A 21055-nucleotide genomic window follows, 5' to 3' on the forward strand; every position below is an offset into this window, starting at 1 on the left:
TATTATTATTATATTATCGTTATTATTATTATTATAATGTACCGCAGCTACAGCAACGGTCCTTTTCCGCATCGTTCGCCCATCCACTGAGCAGCCAACATAGTGTATATATATATAAATCACTCGCGTATATTATAGTTCTATTTAAATTATAATAATCATCATTCGCCGTGTCGGTACTTTGGTCGATTCTCGTCCGTCCTAATAATTTAGTCACTTTATAATATTATTATATAACCGATACAACGATGTAGGTATGCGGTATCGCTGCTCTATTCGATGGTGTATTTTTCATCCGAAAGAAGTTATTTCAATGTTATGTCACGGTAGTTATTATAAAGAGTAAAAACGTTTTCTAGATTACGAGCGGAGCGATAAATGTATTGGTTTTACAACGACTTATTATGTTCCGATTTAATTTGTTTTATGCTTTACTCACTGTGTACTCATTGTATTTAGTTGTACATGACGCGGAAAATTACTGTACTGTAGGTATTTGCGTGCATACAATAATATTATATTATATTAATATCATTATGATTATATACCGATATCCTGTACGGCTGTACGTTTTACGGACAGGGTCTGACGCTGAAGGGTTTTCTACTTACTTAGACACGGCCAACCCGGCTAAGTGGTAGTAAAGGTATTTTGGATTTTCTCAAAGAACATGAATAGCAACTCAAATTCAAAAAAACTTTATCGACGACATAGTATAATATAATAATATAACCACGGCCACGCGATAGCCGATAGGCTTAATAACAATATTATAACTGCACTTTTGACATAAAGCACGGGTATATAAGTACAATAATACATATATAATATTATGGGAGTCGATATAATATAATATTTACACGGGTATAAATGCAGTAAGTATATCATATATACCGTCGGCAGTATGAAATTTCTGCGGCAGGGCGGCCGTAAAAAGACAGTGGGTGGTCAGTGTCGGCCGTGCGCGCGACATTATATTATATGCGTGTAAATCTCCGCTACAGTTGACCGCGCTTTGCTGTCGATCCTTAGGGCGAGCTTTTCGAGTAGAGTGTTCTCTGCGTTCGCGTCACCGCCCGTCGACGAGAAAAAGAATTGGCCGTTTTATCGGGGAGAATTGATTTTTTTTCTCCGCGATAAACACACCACCGCTGCGGTATAAACATTATAGTAAATAATAATAACCGCAGTTTATACATTGAACGCAAAATTTTTATTCCAAGTGACTGGCGTCAGAAGGGATTAAATTCCCCTTAAACATTCACCGCGGAGAGAAATCGTGGCGTTTTTAGTTCCGAGGGGGATGGTCGGTATAACAAATTATTGTATTTTAAAGTTTGGACACTTGGACGAGTCCCGCGCGCCCGCCGAGACGCCTACCGCATCACCGCTAAACACGATATTATACACATGCGCGAGCGGCTATCCCTGACGGGGTGTATACGTATGAATAAATATAGGTACACCGCGGAATCGATATTGCGCGAAAGTGATCGATCGACAATTTGAGTTTAAAAAAGTTTACGATATACACATTATGTGCGGGGTAGTATTTCATATCAGAATAAACTCGTAACGGCAGCTATCGAAGATTTCTCGTTACTATATAATATAACATAACACTATATTATATTATATTATAATATTGTTTATCACTGCTGTGGTTGTACGCGTAGTGAAATAAACATCTATAGCGATGTATTCGATCTTTGCGAATGACCGCACACGATAGCACCGAAATCACGTAGAACAAAAAAAAAAAAAAGAGATTTAAACGAATAATCTGACTAGTGGTTGTGACTTATAATATTACTGTCGACGCGTGAACATTGTAATATGATATATCATGTAGATTTGAATAAATTCGCCAAACCGTTTCGGGTTATTGAAGTCTTGCCGGGACTCTGCTGTTGTGGATTAAACACATATAGTATATATTATATTATGTATTATAATATATTATGATAAAACGTCTAGTGCTTGCTTCCTATTACTTCGGTGTCGTTTACTTTTTCCAAACCGGAACGCATTTGGTCATGACATAATATTGTGTTTCGCACTGATGTGAATACCTTTACGTCATATTATCGTTATTATAATAATATAATAACGCGTAGGTTATTATAACTTACTGTTTGGTACACGTGTATAGAAGCGACGAGAGTCGGACGGACAAGAAACGCGCGCGTGTACTTATACTTCATATAATACAATAATATACGTTACCTATAATAGTAATTATTATTGTTTGCCCAAAAATAGATTTTTTTTTTTTTTTTTGACAATTGCGATATAGGAACGAATATTATAAAATATCGTCGTGTAAAAAGCTCTACATCCTGCCACGGCCAAAGGATGTTGTATTAAGTATGTTTTTTTCGTGTACCAGGAAACCGATTCGTGTCGCAGGCGCTGCTGCAACGAACTAAACCCTGGTCTAATTTGCATAATTTACCATAGTTAATTTTAAATGCGAATATTTTACAACTAGAGCGCTGGCTCTATAGGATAATACCGGTTAAACGAATTCGTTTGAATCACAATTTACAACGATCACGACGACTTAATAAACGATTTTTTTTTTATATACACTACTCGGGTAGATATATTATAAATTATATCGTCGAATATGTATATTATAGTATACTCGACACCCGATGCACACAGCGTAACTGATAATAATAACAATTATTATTATTATTATTGCGCTACCTGTACTATATAACTATTATTATAATTACTAAAACTATTATCATAACATAATCATTATTTTTATTATTTTATAGTTATAGAAAAATAATCGTTGGAAATTTAAAATTAAAATTTGTTTTGTAAAAAAAAAAATTACCATACCAATATTAATACTATGTGACTCATCAATCGTTGTCGCGCCAGATGAATTTTTAATTAGAAGAGCATATTATATACTGTTTATAACGATGGACTTAAATGCATCCTTGCTCCCATTTACAATAATAAATATTGCTTTTAATGCGTTGCAAATAATTAGAAAAGTACCATCATGTGTGTCTCGTCTGTTAACCTCATACAGGCTAGAATTGATTTTTTTTAATCATTAATTTTTAAATACAAATTTAAAAATAAAAAGTAATTTACATTATTTACAAGATTTTCTGTTGTACGCCGATATTTTGATTAATTTTTATTTCAATTAAGTTTATCCGATGTCTGGTAGAATTAATTATTTACTCAAAATCGTATTATCATGTATGATGCATGCTTGGAATCGTATTATGGAATCTATCTTTTCTATATTTAATTTTTATTTATACAGTAAAGCGTAATGCGTTGAAAAATATGAACACAACCGCGTTGACATGCCTACGTTTTAATTAATTATATAAATACAGTCACATCAGACATGGTTCCTCATATATTATATATATTTATATATATTATAAGCCTGGTATAAAATCTATAAATTGTTTAATGACATAAGTAGTTTTGTTAGTCTTAAAGAATCGTTTTCGCTGTATACATAACGTTTGATGAAAAAAGTTTAATATTCACGACTGAGAACTAATTAGACCAGTTTTTGATTTATGATCATTCATGAACTTGTTTAAATATTTTACGAGAAGACGCTGCAATTTTTTGCTTAATGAATTCAGGAACGTACAGTAACATTGTAGTTTATTCCCAACTAACAAGGCCGCCGGTAAAGCATGATACGCCCCTCTGGCAAATCACTTAAATTTTGTCATGTTTGTTAAAAACAAAATAAACAAATAAATAATAGCTTTAGCGTATTACAAATCTTAAGTAGAGCCGAACTACAAAGTGTCCATATCTCAATTTATCAGCTTAAATTTAAACGAGGTGATGATTTTTTTGTATAGCGTTTTTAAAATAATAATTTATTATATTTTTACAAACAAAAATATGTATTAAAGACTCGGTACAGGTGATTATTTATAATAGCAAACATGATTGTATATTATATAGGTAGTGTATAAATATACACACCATACGTTTAGATATTAATCGACCATTATTCATGGATTCGAAAATGCGTATGGGTACGTCTATTATTCGGCCATGTATCATAATATAATGTATTTGAAACAAAAATGATATTGAATTCAAAAGATCAACGTATCCCACGCGTATGTATTGAAGGTATATTATATATCATATTAAACACGTAGTGTATATGGGAGCACATTGTGTATAATAAAATGTGTGTATACTCTCGTAGGTATATAATAGGTAATAGAAAAATAAGATAAAAAATTAAAAACGTTCTTTAGTATAATATAGCGACTAATGGCTATTATAACATACTCTTATACAAAAAACACACCGTGTCAGCTAAAAAGCGCAGTCGTCTTCGTAATCTTTGTCGGACCGATTACTACCGCTCCTTCTCGTCCATTCCACTCTCTTCGTCTTCTTATATGCAACTTCTCGGAACGTCAAAACAGCCGACCAAGCGTATATATAACTCTATACTTTATAATACGTATGTGTGTGTGTGTGTGTGTGCACTGTATATGTGTGAGGACTGAGGACAATAATAATGATAATAATAAAAAAAATAATAATAGTAACAATAATGATGATGATAATAATAATCTTCGGATGTGATTTTAATCACATGATTCGTATTGTCGTCCACGAAAAAGGTTTATTGTACACGTATATATATATATATAGATATAATAGTATACATACACTACACGTATATATTATTATTATATGATATTGCTACGTTCGCATGATTAGAAAGAGCCGCGAAATAAAAAATTAAATAATGGCAATATTAATAATAAAAAGGACAAAACAAGTTGTATATTATGTCGAAATCCACGCTTCGGGCGTTAGTTAGCATTAGCGGAGCAGTGCAGTAATTGAATTTGTGTGGGTTTTTACTTTCAGGTTGACCAGAGAACCGCCGCACCATGGACCGTTGCCGAATAATCACCGTTGCCGCCGTCGTTTGGTTTCTGTTGCCCGTCGGGATGTTCGCCAATCAACTCAGAGGCAAGTTTTTTTTTTACAATTTTTTTTTATTATTTATTCATATATAAATATATAATACACTCACGAACGCTTGTGTGTATGTTTTTTTTGTCAAATAAATTGTTCGCGTTAATAGCCGGTCGCCGAGGATTAAGAACGGGGTTTCTTCTTTTTATCCTTCTTCGGGTATATTATATATTACTAATAGCATATAACAGAGCACATGTCATCGCGGCGCGGCGTTTCAGAAAAGGGTTAAGTCTTGAAGACAGCTCAAAATGGAGAGAAGAAAAAAGTCACACATAATTTTTTATGTACATACGAATATGTATACATATATATTATATCATTTCTCGTTGCATACCTACACATTTTTTTACATACTCGTAATATTAATATCTTCAGAAAAACATTCTGTTTCTGAATATTAAATGTAATTGTAATTTAATAAAGTAGAAATACCTACGCATATTAACGAAACGATAAAAAATAGAATATAATACATATTTTCCATAAACGTCGCTTCGTAATGACTCAGAAATTAGAATCACATTAATTTAGCAAAAATATATTGGTGATAAAGAATAATTTTGAATAATTATTAAAAGCCTTGTTTTTTTTTTCAAACGTCTGAATAATAATTTATAATTATAATAATACAGTAATACAATATTATTTCGTTAAGTATTCGAATTTTAAACATCGTCGTTCGAGTATTGCTGTTTTGGACACTTGCGGAGACAAGTGTGGGTGACGTAATGATATATATATATATATATATATTATAGTACTAACATAATGAATGTGTGATTTCTTATTAACTCAACGGATCACAACATCGTTTTTAGACAAGATGAGTAATACCTCTTCAAACTACTTTTTTCGGGCAATGATGCCGTCCGTTTCTTGGAAATTCGACTATGAATGAACACAAGTATATTAGCGCATGAATTCGACACCAGGCCAAAGCGATTCGAGTATTTGTTACATTTTGTATTATGATAAAATAGTATAGGTATAACGCGTTGGGCGTTCTATTAAAAGACACTGTTAGGTCACATTTATTAAACTTAAAGAGAGCAACGCGTAATCCACTAACAGTTGTTCCACTATAAGTTTTAGTATTTTAATGGATGTATATTTTATATATTATAGTAAAGAAAATAAAAATAAATGCCATAATGTTTTACCTGGTTTTCATTACTGATCAGTCTTCAATACATTAGAAGCATATTATTATAATAATAATAATATGATAATATTATATCGATAAGTATCATGATGATAAATAATAATATAATGTCACAGTTTCCCCAAGTAAATAATGTTCAATTATTAAAATAAATCGTTCTCATTTTCATTTTGATAAAGAAAATCATCGTTATTTTAAATAACAACAATATATTTATGTTTTATAAGCAAATTCTGTACAATTCGCTATTACATTTTCATAACACTATCATAATTTTACCAGTCAGCGTATATCAATTGCAATATTTGTTTTTAATAACTGAAGCATTTTAAAACAGGAACTCAAAATTAATGTTATTCCTATACTTTATATTATACAAAAACATTAGTGCTTATCACTTATTAGTTTATTACTTATAAAATAATTATTTTAAAATAATCTATATATTGTATGGTAAACGATAAGTTCAATTAAATACGTTTGAGGTTTTAAAGCTATTTTCTAAAAATAAGTACTAATATATTGAACACGATTGATTTTTTTTTTTCATTATTCATAATTGATAGCCAACAAATTATAATGTTCACGTAAAATATTAATTTTGGTTTAAATTTTAAAATTGAATTTCACCTTATTGTTGGGGTTAGATGTCACAAAATATATTATAAGTAAAATATTTAAAAATTTAAAAATAATAATAAGTCAAATAGTATCAAGTAGCTATTGATCATGTGTTATTCATCTAGTCTACAAATTTATACACAATATGACATAAATACACGTAATAGCTAACGATTTACAAAACATCATGTTATTATACTACTATAGTATAATGCGTGAGTGTCTATAGGTATATGACGTCGCCGCGGTTTCGTCCCGCGACTGTCCGTACTAATGGTCGCGCACATAAGTGGTCTAAATCGAAAATAACCGTTTTCCATTTATTTTTTTCGTCCTGTATATTTATATCGTTATTCTCATACATTAACCAAATGGATCGTTCGTTCCTAAACGTTGTCGCGCCTCCGGATATTTTGGAAACGGATCAATGACATCATATCATTATATACACGCGCGCGTATCGCAGTCATCCTGCGCCGCAGCAGTGACAACAAACGTACGGGGCATCTCACTCGTGGCCATTACGGGTAAACGGGTGCCGAGAAGTCCTTTGCCAACGACGCATTTACATAAACGTTATAATGTTACATTATTACGTATATTATACACGTGACATAATAATAATAATAATAATATGATGGTCTCTATCGTGTTTACGTGATACATCGGCTATTATGTGAAACTCGGTCGGGATCGCGCCGTCACGCGACACACATGCATTATTTATAGGTACCGCGATGAGTCCGCAGTTCGAAACCGAAAACAAAGTCTTATTTCCGTTTACGCACGCCCTGCTGCTGCAGATTTAGCGTAACTATATATTATTGTATACGCTCTCGCAGTATTATACGACGACGGGTGTTTACTCGGTGCACGAAACGTTTGTGGCTGGGCTAGAGACTGGAAATGATTGTTGTGATTTTTCGCTAAGACGGAATTCATAGTTTATTGTTGAAACACTCGACTATGACATAATTTATATAATAATATGATTATAGGTAAACAATGCAATTTTCAAACTTGATGGATAACGAGCAAACGTTTAAATTTAATAATCTGTTTACTTCCACTCACAAAATACTGTCTTACCGAATAGATATGTTTGATCTTATATGCTCAACTAAAATAGGAAACTTTAGACAAATTATACATTTATCTCGTGTCGCTGCAATTGATACGTAATTTTATATTTTGCATTTTATCGAGTAACTAATTATCAATTCTATATTTTAAAACTAAAAAAAAAACTGTCAAGGCGTGACGATGAGACCCATATATATATGTAAAACTTTATGGTATATATAAAGTAGCTATGATTTTAATGAGAGGGAGGGTTTTGACGTTGATCTCTTTTTTATAATAATACACAATACGTAATTTATACTGCAGATACTATCTGAATGCGAATTAGGAATTATTTAGGTACATTATTATTTTAAAGGCAATCGCATTACTCGTGTGTTATTTAGTACCTTTGCAACCAATTCGCTAAATAATAATGTATCAATCTCGTTAAATATATTTACTTCATTTGGTTCAAGAACATTTTTTATGTGTGACGAAAACTCAGTGAATAAACTCGGTAAATATATATGTATAGGCTCATGAACATATACTTATTACATAATACCTGACCTTACCTCCCAATATAATATTATGGTTCTACGAGTATTTATATATAATAAGTATATATATATTATTGACATGTCAAAAATTCCTACCCCGATTATTATTATTGGCGTTTTGGGGGTGCACGGAAGGCTGTGGGGGATCGATTAGGTTCTCACGATGCACCGATATGCTGAAGGTTGAAAGGAAAGTTAGGACCTATTTATACGAGTATAAATATGTGTTTGTGTGTGTTTATAGGTGTGCATTTATACAACAGACCTAAATCATGTTCTTATTATCTATAACATATCGTATATAACAATCCTATATACGTAGGTAGGTATGTATTATATTATTATATAGACCGATGAGATTTATCGGGTTGCCGACGACGACGGATGCCGACCAATGGAAACACAATTCATTATATTATTATTATTATTATTACTATCGCGTGTATTGTGGTGGCCGCGTCGTGCGCGCACCCGAAGTCGGAATACTTGAAAGTTCCGGTGAAAGGGTGAGTGGGAAAAAAAAAAAATCATATTATTAATTACCGAATTCGTCACACCCTTTGTGCGCGCCCCGATACGGCAGCGTACCTATACAGGGTAACGCACTACATATTATTATATTATAGTATTCTGATACCGCGCAGTGTACATTATTTAATTACGTTTTTATTCTATTTAATTAACGACAACACGTCGGGTCTTTTTTCATTTCCTTGAGTCTCGGCTGTACACGCATACATACATACACACACATACGCGCTCACATGACCACTGAGAGAATAATAATAATTATTTTTATTATTGTGCGATGTACGGGCGTATATAAAGGTGTATGTATATATATATATATATATATATATATATATATATATATTATAATGTGCTTTTTTGACGTCCTTGCCGCGAAGAACATACCGATGCGGACGTCACACCCGACAAAGATCGAAAAAAAAACATTTTCTTCAAAAACGAAATATAATAATCTCGCGGGATCCTGTTGAGTGTATATACGTTTGTAACGTATAATATTATTTTACCAACCGCTATACTCATATAATGTCTGTGTGTGTGTATGTGTGTATGGCGTTTAAAGTGCGCCGCGTGCATTGTGCGCACGTAATTACGCCGACAGACGGACAGACAGACATTGTGCAGTGTGCGTGTTATCGGTTCTGATGAAATCGCCGTGATAAATTTGAAGTCTTTACTCTTTACTGCACGAGCCGGTCGTACGAGACCGGCCGGCCCTCTGCATGCGGTTGGCAATGCCAATCCTTTACGACAAAATGGCCGACGTTGGACTTGGGTAGGTCTTGTAGCGACCCGACAAGGGACAACGACGACGACGACGACGACAATACATAATATATAATAATACGATATAGGTCGTAAACTGTAGTCTCCACCGCCGCCGTCTACACGGTGGTTTTGGTGTTTCTGCAGATCTCCCACATCGTTTATTGAAACATAAGAAAAAAATAAGAACAACCTATACGTCCTACGCTACATTTTGTATAATATTTTATTCGACATAATATTGGGGTACGAGTTTTTTTCTTTCAAATATTCTACGTCTCTGTAATATACCAAATAATAAATGTATATAATATAAACCACTTTGCTTGAACCAAAAAAAAAAAAAAATAAACAAAAAATACATTGAACACGTATTTGACATCTATTTACTATTATATTTTCCTTGTACACAATAGCATAAATTCTTTATTGCATATTAAAATAAAAACCATTAAACGATTAAATTGTGCAATTTTGTTTTTATAGAATTCCGGTTGTTAAAACAACGCAATACATACGTTAACAACGATTCTTGTCAATTTTTTAACATGCCTCGATTTGTATTGTTATCCGATAAATGAAAAGACACGTTAAAAATAAAATAACATGTCTATGTTTATAATATGAGTATTGCTTTCTACATAAATTACCACGCGTTTATGTCACATTAGAAAACAATTTTAAATTAATTTTTTCCGGAATAATCTTGTTTAAAAAAAATAAAATAAATGAACGTATTTGTTTAAATTAAGTTGTAACGATATATTTAAATCAATATAAATTATTTTTTACGATCTTTTTAATATTATTCAATTGGTCGGAAATGTGTCTACACTATAAATATATTACGGTCGAATAGCACAGTGAGGTACCTATATCATATTATGTAAAGTATATTATTTTAAATGTTTAAGATTTTAATCGAATAAATGACTTATAAAATTTCTATTACTTTTTTATTATACGTTAATTCAACATATAATATAGAGAACTCAAGGGCACGAATGAGTCGTAGACGTTTCGTTTTACCGCGGGTGGTTGTCTATCTTCACGTACTATACATTGATATACTACTAATATATTAAATACCTGCTTTGGTGGATCGTTTAATCATAGTATCTATATTATATTAAATGTTTAATATATTCCGTAATCAGTTAAAAAATGTATTCTGAGGTATCTAATAATTCTAATATGTACAAATTAAACGATGTCGTATGTCATACATTTTTTATTAGAGTGATTTGCTGTAATATAGCAGTTACCGACCACACATTCCCGATGACAGAAATCAGCAGTTATCCACAAAAAATCGTCTCATCTACTGTGAAATATAACCTAGCCTAACCCAACCTGTTTCAGAATAAAATTGAAAGAAAATAATTTTATAAAAAAATAATTTAGGTACTGATTTTCGGGATATAAATGTTCAACTCTGGTATGATCCTAAAGCTTATTATATATCTATTAACATCCTCTCGCCACTTAGTTGCTACTATAATATGTATAATATAAATGTAGATTATATACATATATTTATATATTGTTAGATACTGATTCCTTGTTTTCTGGATTACTCGAGTATGGTGAAGGTGTAGTTGACAGTGATGGTAGGGTTGGAGTCTGAAACAGGGTATGTCAACATTCTTGGGCGCAGTCGTTTAGGTATACAATCTATTAGAAGAGGGTTTATTTTATTCTTTCGAATTTTAACTACGAGGCCACTTATATACTTACCATAAAATATTAGTAAAATTTAAACAAAATAAATAGTATATAATATACAACACAAAATTTTCTCATGTGCACCACAACGTGCACGATGGAAATCGTTTGTTTTATCGTGTGTGCGCCAATAACTTATGGTAAAAATTACCACGTCGTGTTTAAGATGAGACGAGAACCACGCGTGGAGTATATAATATATTATGTACCATAAAGGAAAGGTATTAAATATATATTGTATTTACGACGGGTAATGGTTAACGGGAGAGGGTAAGAGAGAAAAAGAGAGAAAAAAGGTAAACGGCAATCTGCGTATACATATATATGTAATACCATCTACCTGTACATGTGCACCGCGACGTCTTCATTTCTCATCGTCGCGTTTAATACACACACACACATGAATATTAGTAGCGATCAGTAGTATATAGTAGTAGAAGTAATAATAATCTCCTCGAATCCATCTATACACATTTTATATGCGTATACGTAGGGCTCGTTTTATTATTATTGTTTGTCCCATGTTATTATTATTGGTGAGTTGTATAATTTCTGTGTCTGTATAATATTATTATTTTATCTTTATGTTACCATCATCGTCCGTATAATGTATATAATATTAGATATATAGAGTGAATGATGTGACATTGTCGTGTGTCTGTGATTTTTGTAACTGGGGAGAGAGCAATAAGGAAGCTCATTAAACTTAAGTACAATTTTCATTATATTTATTAGAAGAGGTAAATTGTATTCATATAAATAAGTATAATGATGAACATTATACTTATACTCAATATTTAATAAACATCTTTAAAATAATTTTTTACTAAAACATATTCTAATATAATCACAATATTGTGTAACGAACATTTTGTATATTTTATTAATTCAAGTATCCAACCTAAAACTTTCACTCTTCTAGAAGAGTTCTATTCATAGGTCATTAATATATTTTTTTCTATTGTGATATTATTTCAATTGTAAATAGTTCAAAAATTTCATTCACATCCACAAAATATGCTCTTTAGAACAGAAAATGTACGTTCAAGTATAACAGTTAACAGAATAACAAATAGTTATTGGAATCTAATATAGGCATTTGACGAACGTTCAGTACAATGTTGAAGCACTTACCTTTCGACCCTATTCATCCAAGATGCTTTAATCCCATCCAATACGCAAAATAGTTTTTCCTTCAAACAAAAAAAAAAAAACATTATATTTCCTATTTTATCTTTTTTCAACTAAACTACTACATATACTTTAATATTTAACTTTAAAGAATTTATATTTCATAAGTTATATAATAAGTAACAATCATTTAACTTAACGAGCAATTGGAAGGGAATGTTCACCGTTCTCCACCATATACATCTGCACCATCTATGGTGAGTACTGAGTGTTATGATTATTGTTGTTGTCCAAGACTCTATAGTTACTGAGTAAGTGTATATTTTGTTTTCGATGCATTGGTTTTAGAAGGGGTATCGTGTTTACTATAGACGTCGCCGACTCCCACCGCAGCCGAATCACGATGAAATTTTTTCAATTTTTTTCCCCTTGCCATTTTCTAGGTTATCGACGTTTGCGTTTTTTTCTCCGTCCGCGCATTCAAAACGAGATTAACGGGCGGCCCAGTGTTATTACGTGTGTGCGCACCAGCCGCAAGGTCAAGCTGCCGTTATAGTTGTTGTAGTAGTGACCAGTCGGACGCGCGTTTAGGTGCCCCGCGGCGGTTGCTGGCCGCGCACATGTGTGGCAAACTATCGCGCGCGCTCGCATTTCATATAATAATAATAATAATAATGATAATAGTAGATAAACTGCGCGTTTACAAAGTGCGAATCAAGTATACTTGTTTTCCGGTTAAGTACACGATCGGTATGGGTCATACTGCTGCAGCAGAAGTCCGTTTCGTCCTGATAAATTATTATTATTTTTTTTTTTTGTGGATTATTGATGGAATAAAGACAGACAGATAATAAAAGAGTATGAGATCTGAGAAAGCTGAGAGGCGTATATCGATAAAATTGGCTCCGGGGCCCAGAGGATCGCAAATATTTTTCAACGAAATGGATCTTGACCCATATGTCAAAAGTGTCGAATACTTTTGACGGCGCCTGTAAATAGTATTATAATAATATTACATTATAACAACTCGCTAACTACGATTGTGATATTTTATGGTGGGCACAGATTGTAATGTACCCAAATAAAATAATATAATTCATACGAAAATCAGACATTGTTATTCAATGTTCATAGATTATAAATAAAGTGTTATGATATACCTGCTGGCTGCTATATTATAGTAGTATTTATAATTAACGATAATATGAATACAATAAAATATAGTAATAATAATTAAACCTGATATAATATTATAAGGCCGAGAACGACGTCACGTACAACTACAAAAAAGTTAACACTTATCATGTTATAGCGCATTTATACTCTTGTCGGTTTCGTTTACTCATGGTGGTGCGTATACGTACGCTTTTATATTTTGGTGTTATTGTGGAGTGATTTTAAAAAAACAAAAACAACCAGAGCGTCTTCAGAACGCATTTATTGTAGCTGACCTCGGGAGTTAATTGAAAATATATTGTTGTTGTAGTTTATATACTCGTATAATGTATATAATATATATAATTATAGTACATATATACACATTACACACACACACACACACATATGCTCGTCCATTGACGCCGAACGCGTAGTGTAGTAAAAACGAAAAAAATGCCAAATTCGCCCGGACGCAGTAAAATATGTCACTTTGGGTACGACCCAAAAGACGTAAGTCGTACAATACGTATATTCCGCGTATATCTGTGTGCATAAACTATATGGACACTGGACAGCCGTGGGCATGAGTGTAGTTGTTGAATTTTTTTTCTTATTTTTTACGTTGAACAAGCTCGTCGAAGGGTGTACGACAGGAAGTTGACACACTAGCACTTCCGGAACCAACTGAAAGGTTCGTGAGCTGCTAGGGTATTTATGTGCACGCACTCTTCTCCCCTACACCGTTCTCGTACTTACTTGATGACGTCGTGCTCGCAATAGAATCGATTTTTTTTTCTATATTAAATATAATAACAATTCATTTCATTCGTACGTTTATACACAGTAATAAAAGTGGTAAAAATAAATTGAATTATTGTAATAATTCTGTCTATTTTTCTACGATTTCCACTGTTTACTCGCAGATTACATTCCTGTAGAACTTTGTTACCATAGAAATGCCTCTCTCACCCCCAATAAAAAATAGTGAATAAAACGAAAAAAAAAGTTTAATGCTATTTATATTGACATAATATTAAGCACACATTGCACATACATATAATATATCTATGGACTAAATATAATACCAAAAACTATAAATAATCAATTTTAGACCTATTATGTTTGAGGAAATTAAAATATTAATCATCTAATTCTAATTTAATTTCAATTATATAAATGTATAATAAACTTAATACAGGTTGATGGTTTGGGTTTCATATAAATATTTTATTATATTTATATTGATTTTAACCTATATTTATATTTTAATATGTATAATAATAAGTAATAGGGAATAGATTTAAATGCTTTTAAAAAAATGATCTTAAAATTATTTGAAACATTTGTTTAATTATATAAATTTTTATTCTTAGGTACTAATTATTCGTATCATTTTCATTATCTTCTAGTTTTTTTATCTTCTTTTTACTCCAAAAAATGAATTAACAGTATTTAGATAGATACATTCGTTATACTTTTATCTTGTGTTCATAATAGCACTGTATAATTATGAGCTGCTTTTATCGAATTTTATCAATTCCTTTAAAAAAATGACTTGAAAACATAAAAAATGCACTAAAAATGTCAAAAATGAAAAAATGCAAAATAATAGTTACATGTTTTCATTCCTTGAAGTATGAAATGAATTTCGTGTATGGAAAACAATGTTTTGGACATTTAAAAAAAAAATGACTTTTGCATTTAAACCCGTTCCCTAATAATACGTTTTGTTTCTTATATGAACATAAAACATTATCATATATATTTTTAAATTTTAATAGCTCCAAAGAAATTAATAATATCCACTTTTTACAGTCCGATTTAATTATGGGAAAATAATAAAAAATTAATGTTTAAAGATTTAATCAATACTTAATTCATTTATTTTTATAGTATTTTTTATAATAAAATCAATGAAAAATAACACTATTAAATGTTAATACCTTTTTTTCAAAAATTTTAAAACTGAAATTGGCTTCCAAGAGAAATTTTAAATTTGTGGCATACTGAAACTTTTAGTATTTTAAATATCGATATACGTACGATAAGTTGTGCACGACATATGTTTCCGCACCACTCAATTAATATGCATGCATATAAATCTTGTACACGAATGGCGATTGACGATACATACTATTATTATATACTAACTAGTGGCGAATAATTATTTTACATGTCCTTATACATTTCCTGTACATATACATTATTATAATAATATAAAAATACTATGAAAAACACACCCGCATTGGTTTGAAAGTTGAAAGCAGTAGTTATTGTAAGCATAGGGTGATCCACCGCGATTTGTCATTTTTTCCTGGTACGTATTCAAAGGTAGGACAAAAATCTTTAGATCTTTTCTTTTGTAAATTTTATATATTATATATTTATTTATATAATTAATAGTTCATGCTTCTTTAAGTCTATACATTTAGAATATACTCAAATAAAATTGCTAATATTGTTATCAAATTATATTCCGTGATGGTTTTTATACTTAAATTATAGTTCTAATGTAGCCTCTCTCCATTTCAGTTTTTTAAGCCCGCAGATGGTACATAGTTATATTTGACTAACCCAGGAAAATGGAAAATTACGAAAACCCATGCATTTTAAGTTAAATTTTTTTTTTCATTCGCAATAACTGTCGGTTAACGTATATACGTATTGGTGCATAGTGTTTACATATTATATAGAGCCACAGTACATAGCATGTTACCACATTGTGAATACATCATGTACCTATAAGTTTATGGTTCCCATACGGTGTCTAGCTGCGTGGTATTTGGCAACAACGACGGTTTCATTATAATTATTTTTGACGACGTTTCGATTACAAATTACCAGTTTAAAACTAAATGATGCCCATGTGAAAGTCGCGGCGTTTTAGTATTCTTCCGTCGAATCAACTGACGGACACCTGATTATTCGGTCACCGGCGCATGTAGACGCATCGATTTCATTCAAATCACTGAAATATTAGATACATTTATTTTTATATGATATATAGACGGACGATGTTCAGCCGTTTTTAGTTATTCTGATTTTCTTTCGTTCAAATAATTACAACAAAGAAATAATATTCGGTTTTGTTATGTAATAATATTTTGTCCACCGTAACAATATTGTTTAAAAATATTCCGGAATCCGGATCAGCAGCTATTTGGCCGTATAAAATTTAATCGCTAATCATTTATATTATAATAATAATAATACTAAAATTATATCTATTCTAATGTATAATGTGTGATGAGTACAATAATACGAGAAACGCTTTACGTATATAGTCGTAAAAAACTTAATAGACTACAACGAAAAACGTCGATAAAAATCTTAGATTATTATTTGTTTTTTATACGTTTAATAATAATATTGCGCGCATTCGAGCCCAAACGTTAATTATTACAAATAAATTTCGTTTATTATATCAACGGACAACGGTATATACATCGTTTATGATGCCGTTCGGCATTCACTCGGGTAAAACACTTCTTGGTTTGTATCAGGTTATGGAAATGGTATCGTACCGGAGAATTTTTTTAGAAAAACTATAAAAGATTCCACGCTAAATTGTCAAATTACCCAAACTCCCGCATCAAAAATATGTCCACCTTTTCTCTTCGCGGTAATATTAAACATCGTTAAAAACAATAAAAACGGTATTAGCCTAGAGACCTAGGTATTCTAAATTATAATTAAGCAAAAGCTATTGCTTCGTACCTCGTTTTTGATTTTTGAACGTTAAATGCAATAATTAAACAGTTTAACTTTTTTCAAAATTCTGTTTTTCCGATATAGGTACACATACAAAATATGTTAAGAACAGAATTAATTACACGACTATTAATACGTAATAATATAATAATAATATACTCAATACTGGTACTTAAAATGTATTATTTATACATTTTATAAATGTATTCTGATAGCCAACACTAATAGTGTTTAAATTTCTTATCTGTATAACTTTACTTGCCTCGTGTCCTCGTCAGTCGTATAAATAGGTGTTGGTATATTATAGTAGCGAAACACTAGACGTACTTCTAGTTCGTACACCGATTTCGTTATATTTTTATCTATCAATGTATATAAACCTAATATTATGTACGTCTACGGTGCCAGACACATAATATTATTATTGTGTCTATAATATCCTCTTGTCAGTGTCGTATTTACAATTATCTTGTGGTGAATATTATGAGTTTAACAAACATTTCTTAATTCACTTTAATTTAAGGTTAACCTAAAATTGCGTTCTCTCAAACGATTTTCGATAAAACAAAAGAGAGATTATAGATTTTAAGCATTACATACATTTTTAAATAAATGATTTTATAACATGTTAAACTCTTGAATCGTTTTTCTATAATTTATCGTAACTATTCAGTTAAAGTTATTTTATTACCTATAATTAAATAAATCCTTTATCTCAATATATATATAATGTATATAACTAATCATTCCATAAAATTCCAGATTGTAAGTTGTTAAAGTATTTGCAATTTAAATAATTGATAAATTTAATTATTTTCAAAGATAGTTATTATAGTATCACTCTTTTTAGTACAAATTGCAAAAATCGTATTAGTATTACACAATGTCATGATGAATATTGAATCTATTAAAAAGTTAATCATAAACATTATATAACATACTAATTAATCTATATTTATTAACATTTTGCATGGGCCATTGTAGTAAATTTATTAAAATCATTATAATTTATAATTTATAATTATTTTTTGAAGTAAGATATATATATGGTGCATTATTACTGAAAAGAGAAAAGAATTAGTATCTGCTAAAAATATATATATTGACAATCATAAAATAATCATAAAAAGAACCATTAGTTTATAGTTACGTTATTTAAGTCTATGCAATTATATTGAAATCTTAACGACATTTGTGTAACTGAATAATGATGGGGAATTTATAAAATACCTAGTTAAATTGTATATTATTTAAAGTTCTATCGTTTTGATTCAGTTAGAGTATAAATTATCTAGCTATCTAGGTATTTTATAGAATAACACCATTTAATAATTCAACACGAATAAATATACATATATTATATCATTATATATGTATTATATTATATGCATTATACAACAAAGAACACTTCGGGCGGATCACATGTACATATATTACGATACTATGTTTACGAATATTAATAAAATATTATACCGGAAAAAATAATTTAATATCCATCATATTTTTGGGGGTTTTCGCGAACATTCCCTGCGGCTCAATCGAGTCTTTAGTATAGAAATATGATTTACCTTCGTCCAATGTGATGTCCGACTCGGCCACAAATCACGATCGACGGTTACTGGTTTCGTTTACCTTTTTTCTCCCATAAACCTAGGTTTTCACGTGCGTTAAAGTGAGTTTCCACTGGACCGTTTGCGTGTACGGCTGTACATAAACGCCATTCTTGAAAAATACTCTGGCAATTCCGGTTAATGTTAAGATTTTTAAATTTGTGATTGCTGCTATCATCCAAATTAGACCGTTCAGACGGAAATAGTTGAACTAGATCCAACTTCATGATATCGTGGTTATACGTGTGATAAGAGCGTATAAACTCTCTGGTATACCAAAAGCTCACCATGTATACCAGCCAATCACAGAAAAGTATTTTTATGCGCGTACACGTGCACGTATGTAGTGGAAACCCGACTTGACTCTGTATGTCCTATACCACGGTTAGCCAATATACATACTACTGCACCTAGCGCTTGCATATTTCAACCCAAGAAACGTTTCTAACGTCGGCGTTCGTGTAACTAAACCGTTAACCGCTATCGAATCTTCTCATTTAGCTCGAAATTTTTCACGTAGACGGCATAAATACTATAACCACAGTTGACTAATTTAACTATCGTGAAACGTTCGAGGAATAGTTCGTTGAAAGCGCAAACACGCGAGCGTGTAAAATGCAAACCCGCATTAACCGCTTCAAAAAGTGGTGTGCGGTGTTTACTGTTGTAATAATATATGGGTGTACCGATTGGCGGTTACGCACGTATACCAGGTTTATGGTGAGACGTCGGGACCAATGTACGTTCGCTGATTTTCGGGCGGAGAATCGCGCGGCTGTGGAATGCGATGATCTGCAGTAACAGCGCACACGTAAACACGCGCGGCATACGCAGTCGGAATACGAACGAGCGTGCGAGTATAATATTATATTATATACGACGATAATATACTATTACGTTATAATGGAACGCGCGCGCGTGTTTTATTATATCGTCTTGAGATGCGTCGTAGACAAATGACCCTCGGTGTGTGTGTTTTTATTTTTTTTTTTATTTTATTCGCCTCTCCTAATGGACCCAACCGGTACGATAACTACGTATAGGTACGTATACCCGTTCCGGAATTATTGTCTTTTCTGTTTATTTTTTATTTATTTTTTTATTTTTGTTATTTATATCGGCTCGATTTGAAATCGGGAATTCCTGGCGCTTTTAGCTCTCCAAAAAAAAATATAATATATATTATAAACATACATTTATACATTACCCGTAATGAACATATATATATATATACCTATGCATGTTATCGTCGTGCCATTAGTATCAGAATATAGTGGCATAGCAGTCGTTGTCGACGCCGTTTCTTCTATAATATGACACGAGTGTTATTTCTGTTTTGTATTTTTTTTTTATTTATTTTTTTTTTTACCGTTTATGCTCTCATACGATCCGTCGTCATTGCAACTACATGATGGTCTCGGACCGATCCGGTTTTTCGTACGACTACCTGTGCGACGTGAATCGCGTGCTGCATTCTTGAGCGAGACGGGCGCTGTCAAAAAAGTTTGATGCGTGCTGCGAGTATAACAATAGACAGCGAGATATATTATTATCGTGAAAACCACACGAGCACGCCAGCGATTTAGGAAAATCGACAATATTCATTGTGAGCCGCGTTCGTTTTTGACGCTATTCGGATAATTTATTAAAAACTAAAAATCTTATTCTGACCGGGAATGTATAAATTTAATTTCTCGAAAACCATCTATCGTCTACGTGTATGTAAATCGTGCAACTATGAGTGATCAATCGTAATCATATTATTACAACTCGCATTCAATATTTGTTTGAAACTTGATTGTATTTGAATATCTTTAAATACATAAATAAAATATATTGATATATTATAATTTATAATATATAATATCATGACATATATATTTTCACAAATACATCTCTACTACTTGAGTCAAAAAAATAATGCTTTGTAATATTCGTATATGTTACATATTTGTTTGTTCAATACAAAATTATATATTTTGATAAGAACAATATATAGTTGT

The 21055-nt window shown here is 31.5% G+C and overlaps 1 protein-coding gene across 1 annotated transcript in view; it reads left to right on the forward strand.

Moving 5' to 3' along the window:
- LOC132930961 (BMP-binding endothelial regulator protein) overlaps positions 1–21055 on the forward strand; it is a 68576-nt gene that overhangs the window by 15270 nt on the left and 32251 nt on the right. The window contains exon 2 of the mRNA XM_060997089.1: positions 4900–5004. Coding sequence (XP_060853072.1) covers positions 4923–5004 — 82 coding nt within the window. The 5' untranslated portion in view covers positions 4900–4922. The remainder of the gene's footprint in view (positions 1–4899; positions 5005–21055) is intronic.

This window comes from Rhopalosiphum padi, chromosome 4, assembly GCF_020882245.1.
Source record: "Rhopalosiphum padi isolate XX-2018 chromosome 4, ASM2088224v1, whole genome shotgun sequence".
In the NCBI taxonomy this organism is placed as follows: domain Eukaryota; kingdom Metazoa; phylum Arthropoda; class Insecta; order Hemiptera; family Aphididae; genus Rhopalosiphum; species Rhopalosiphum padi.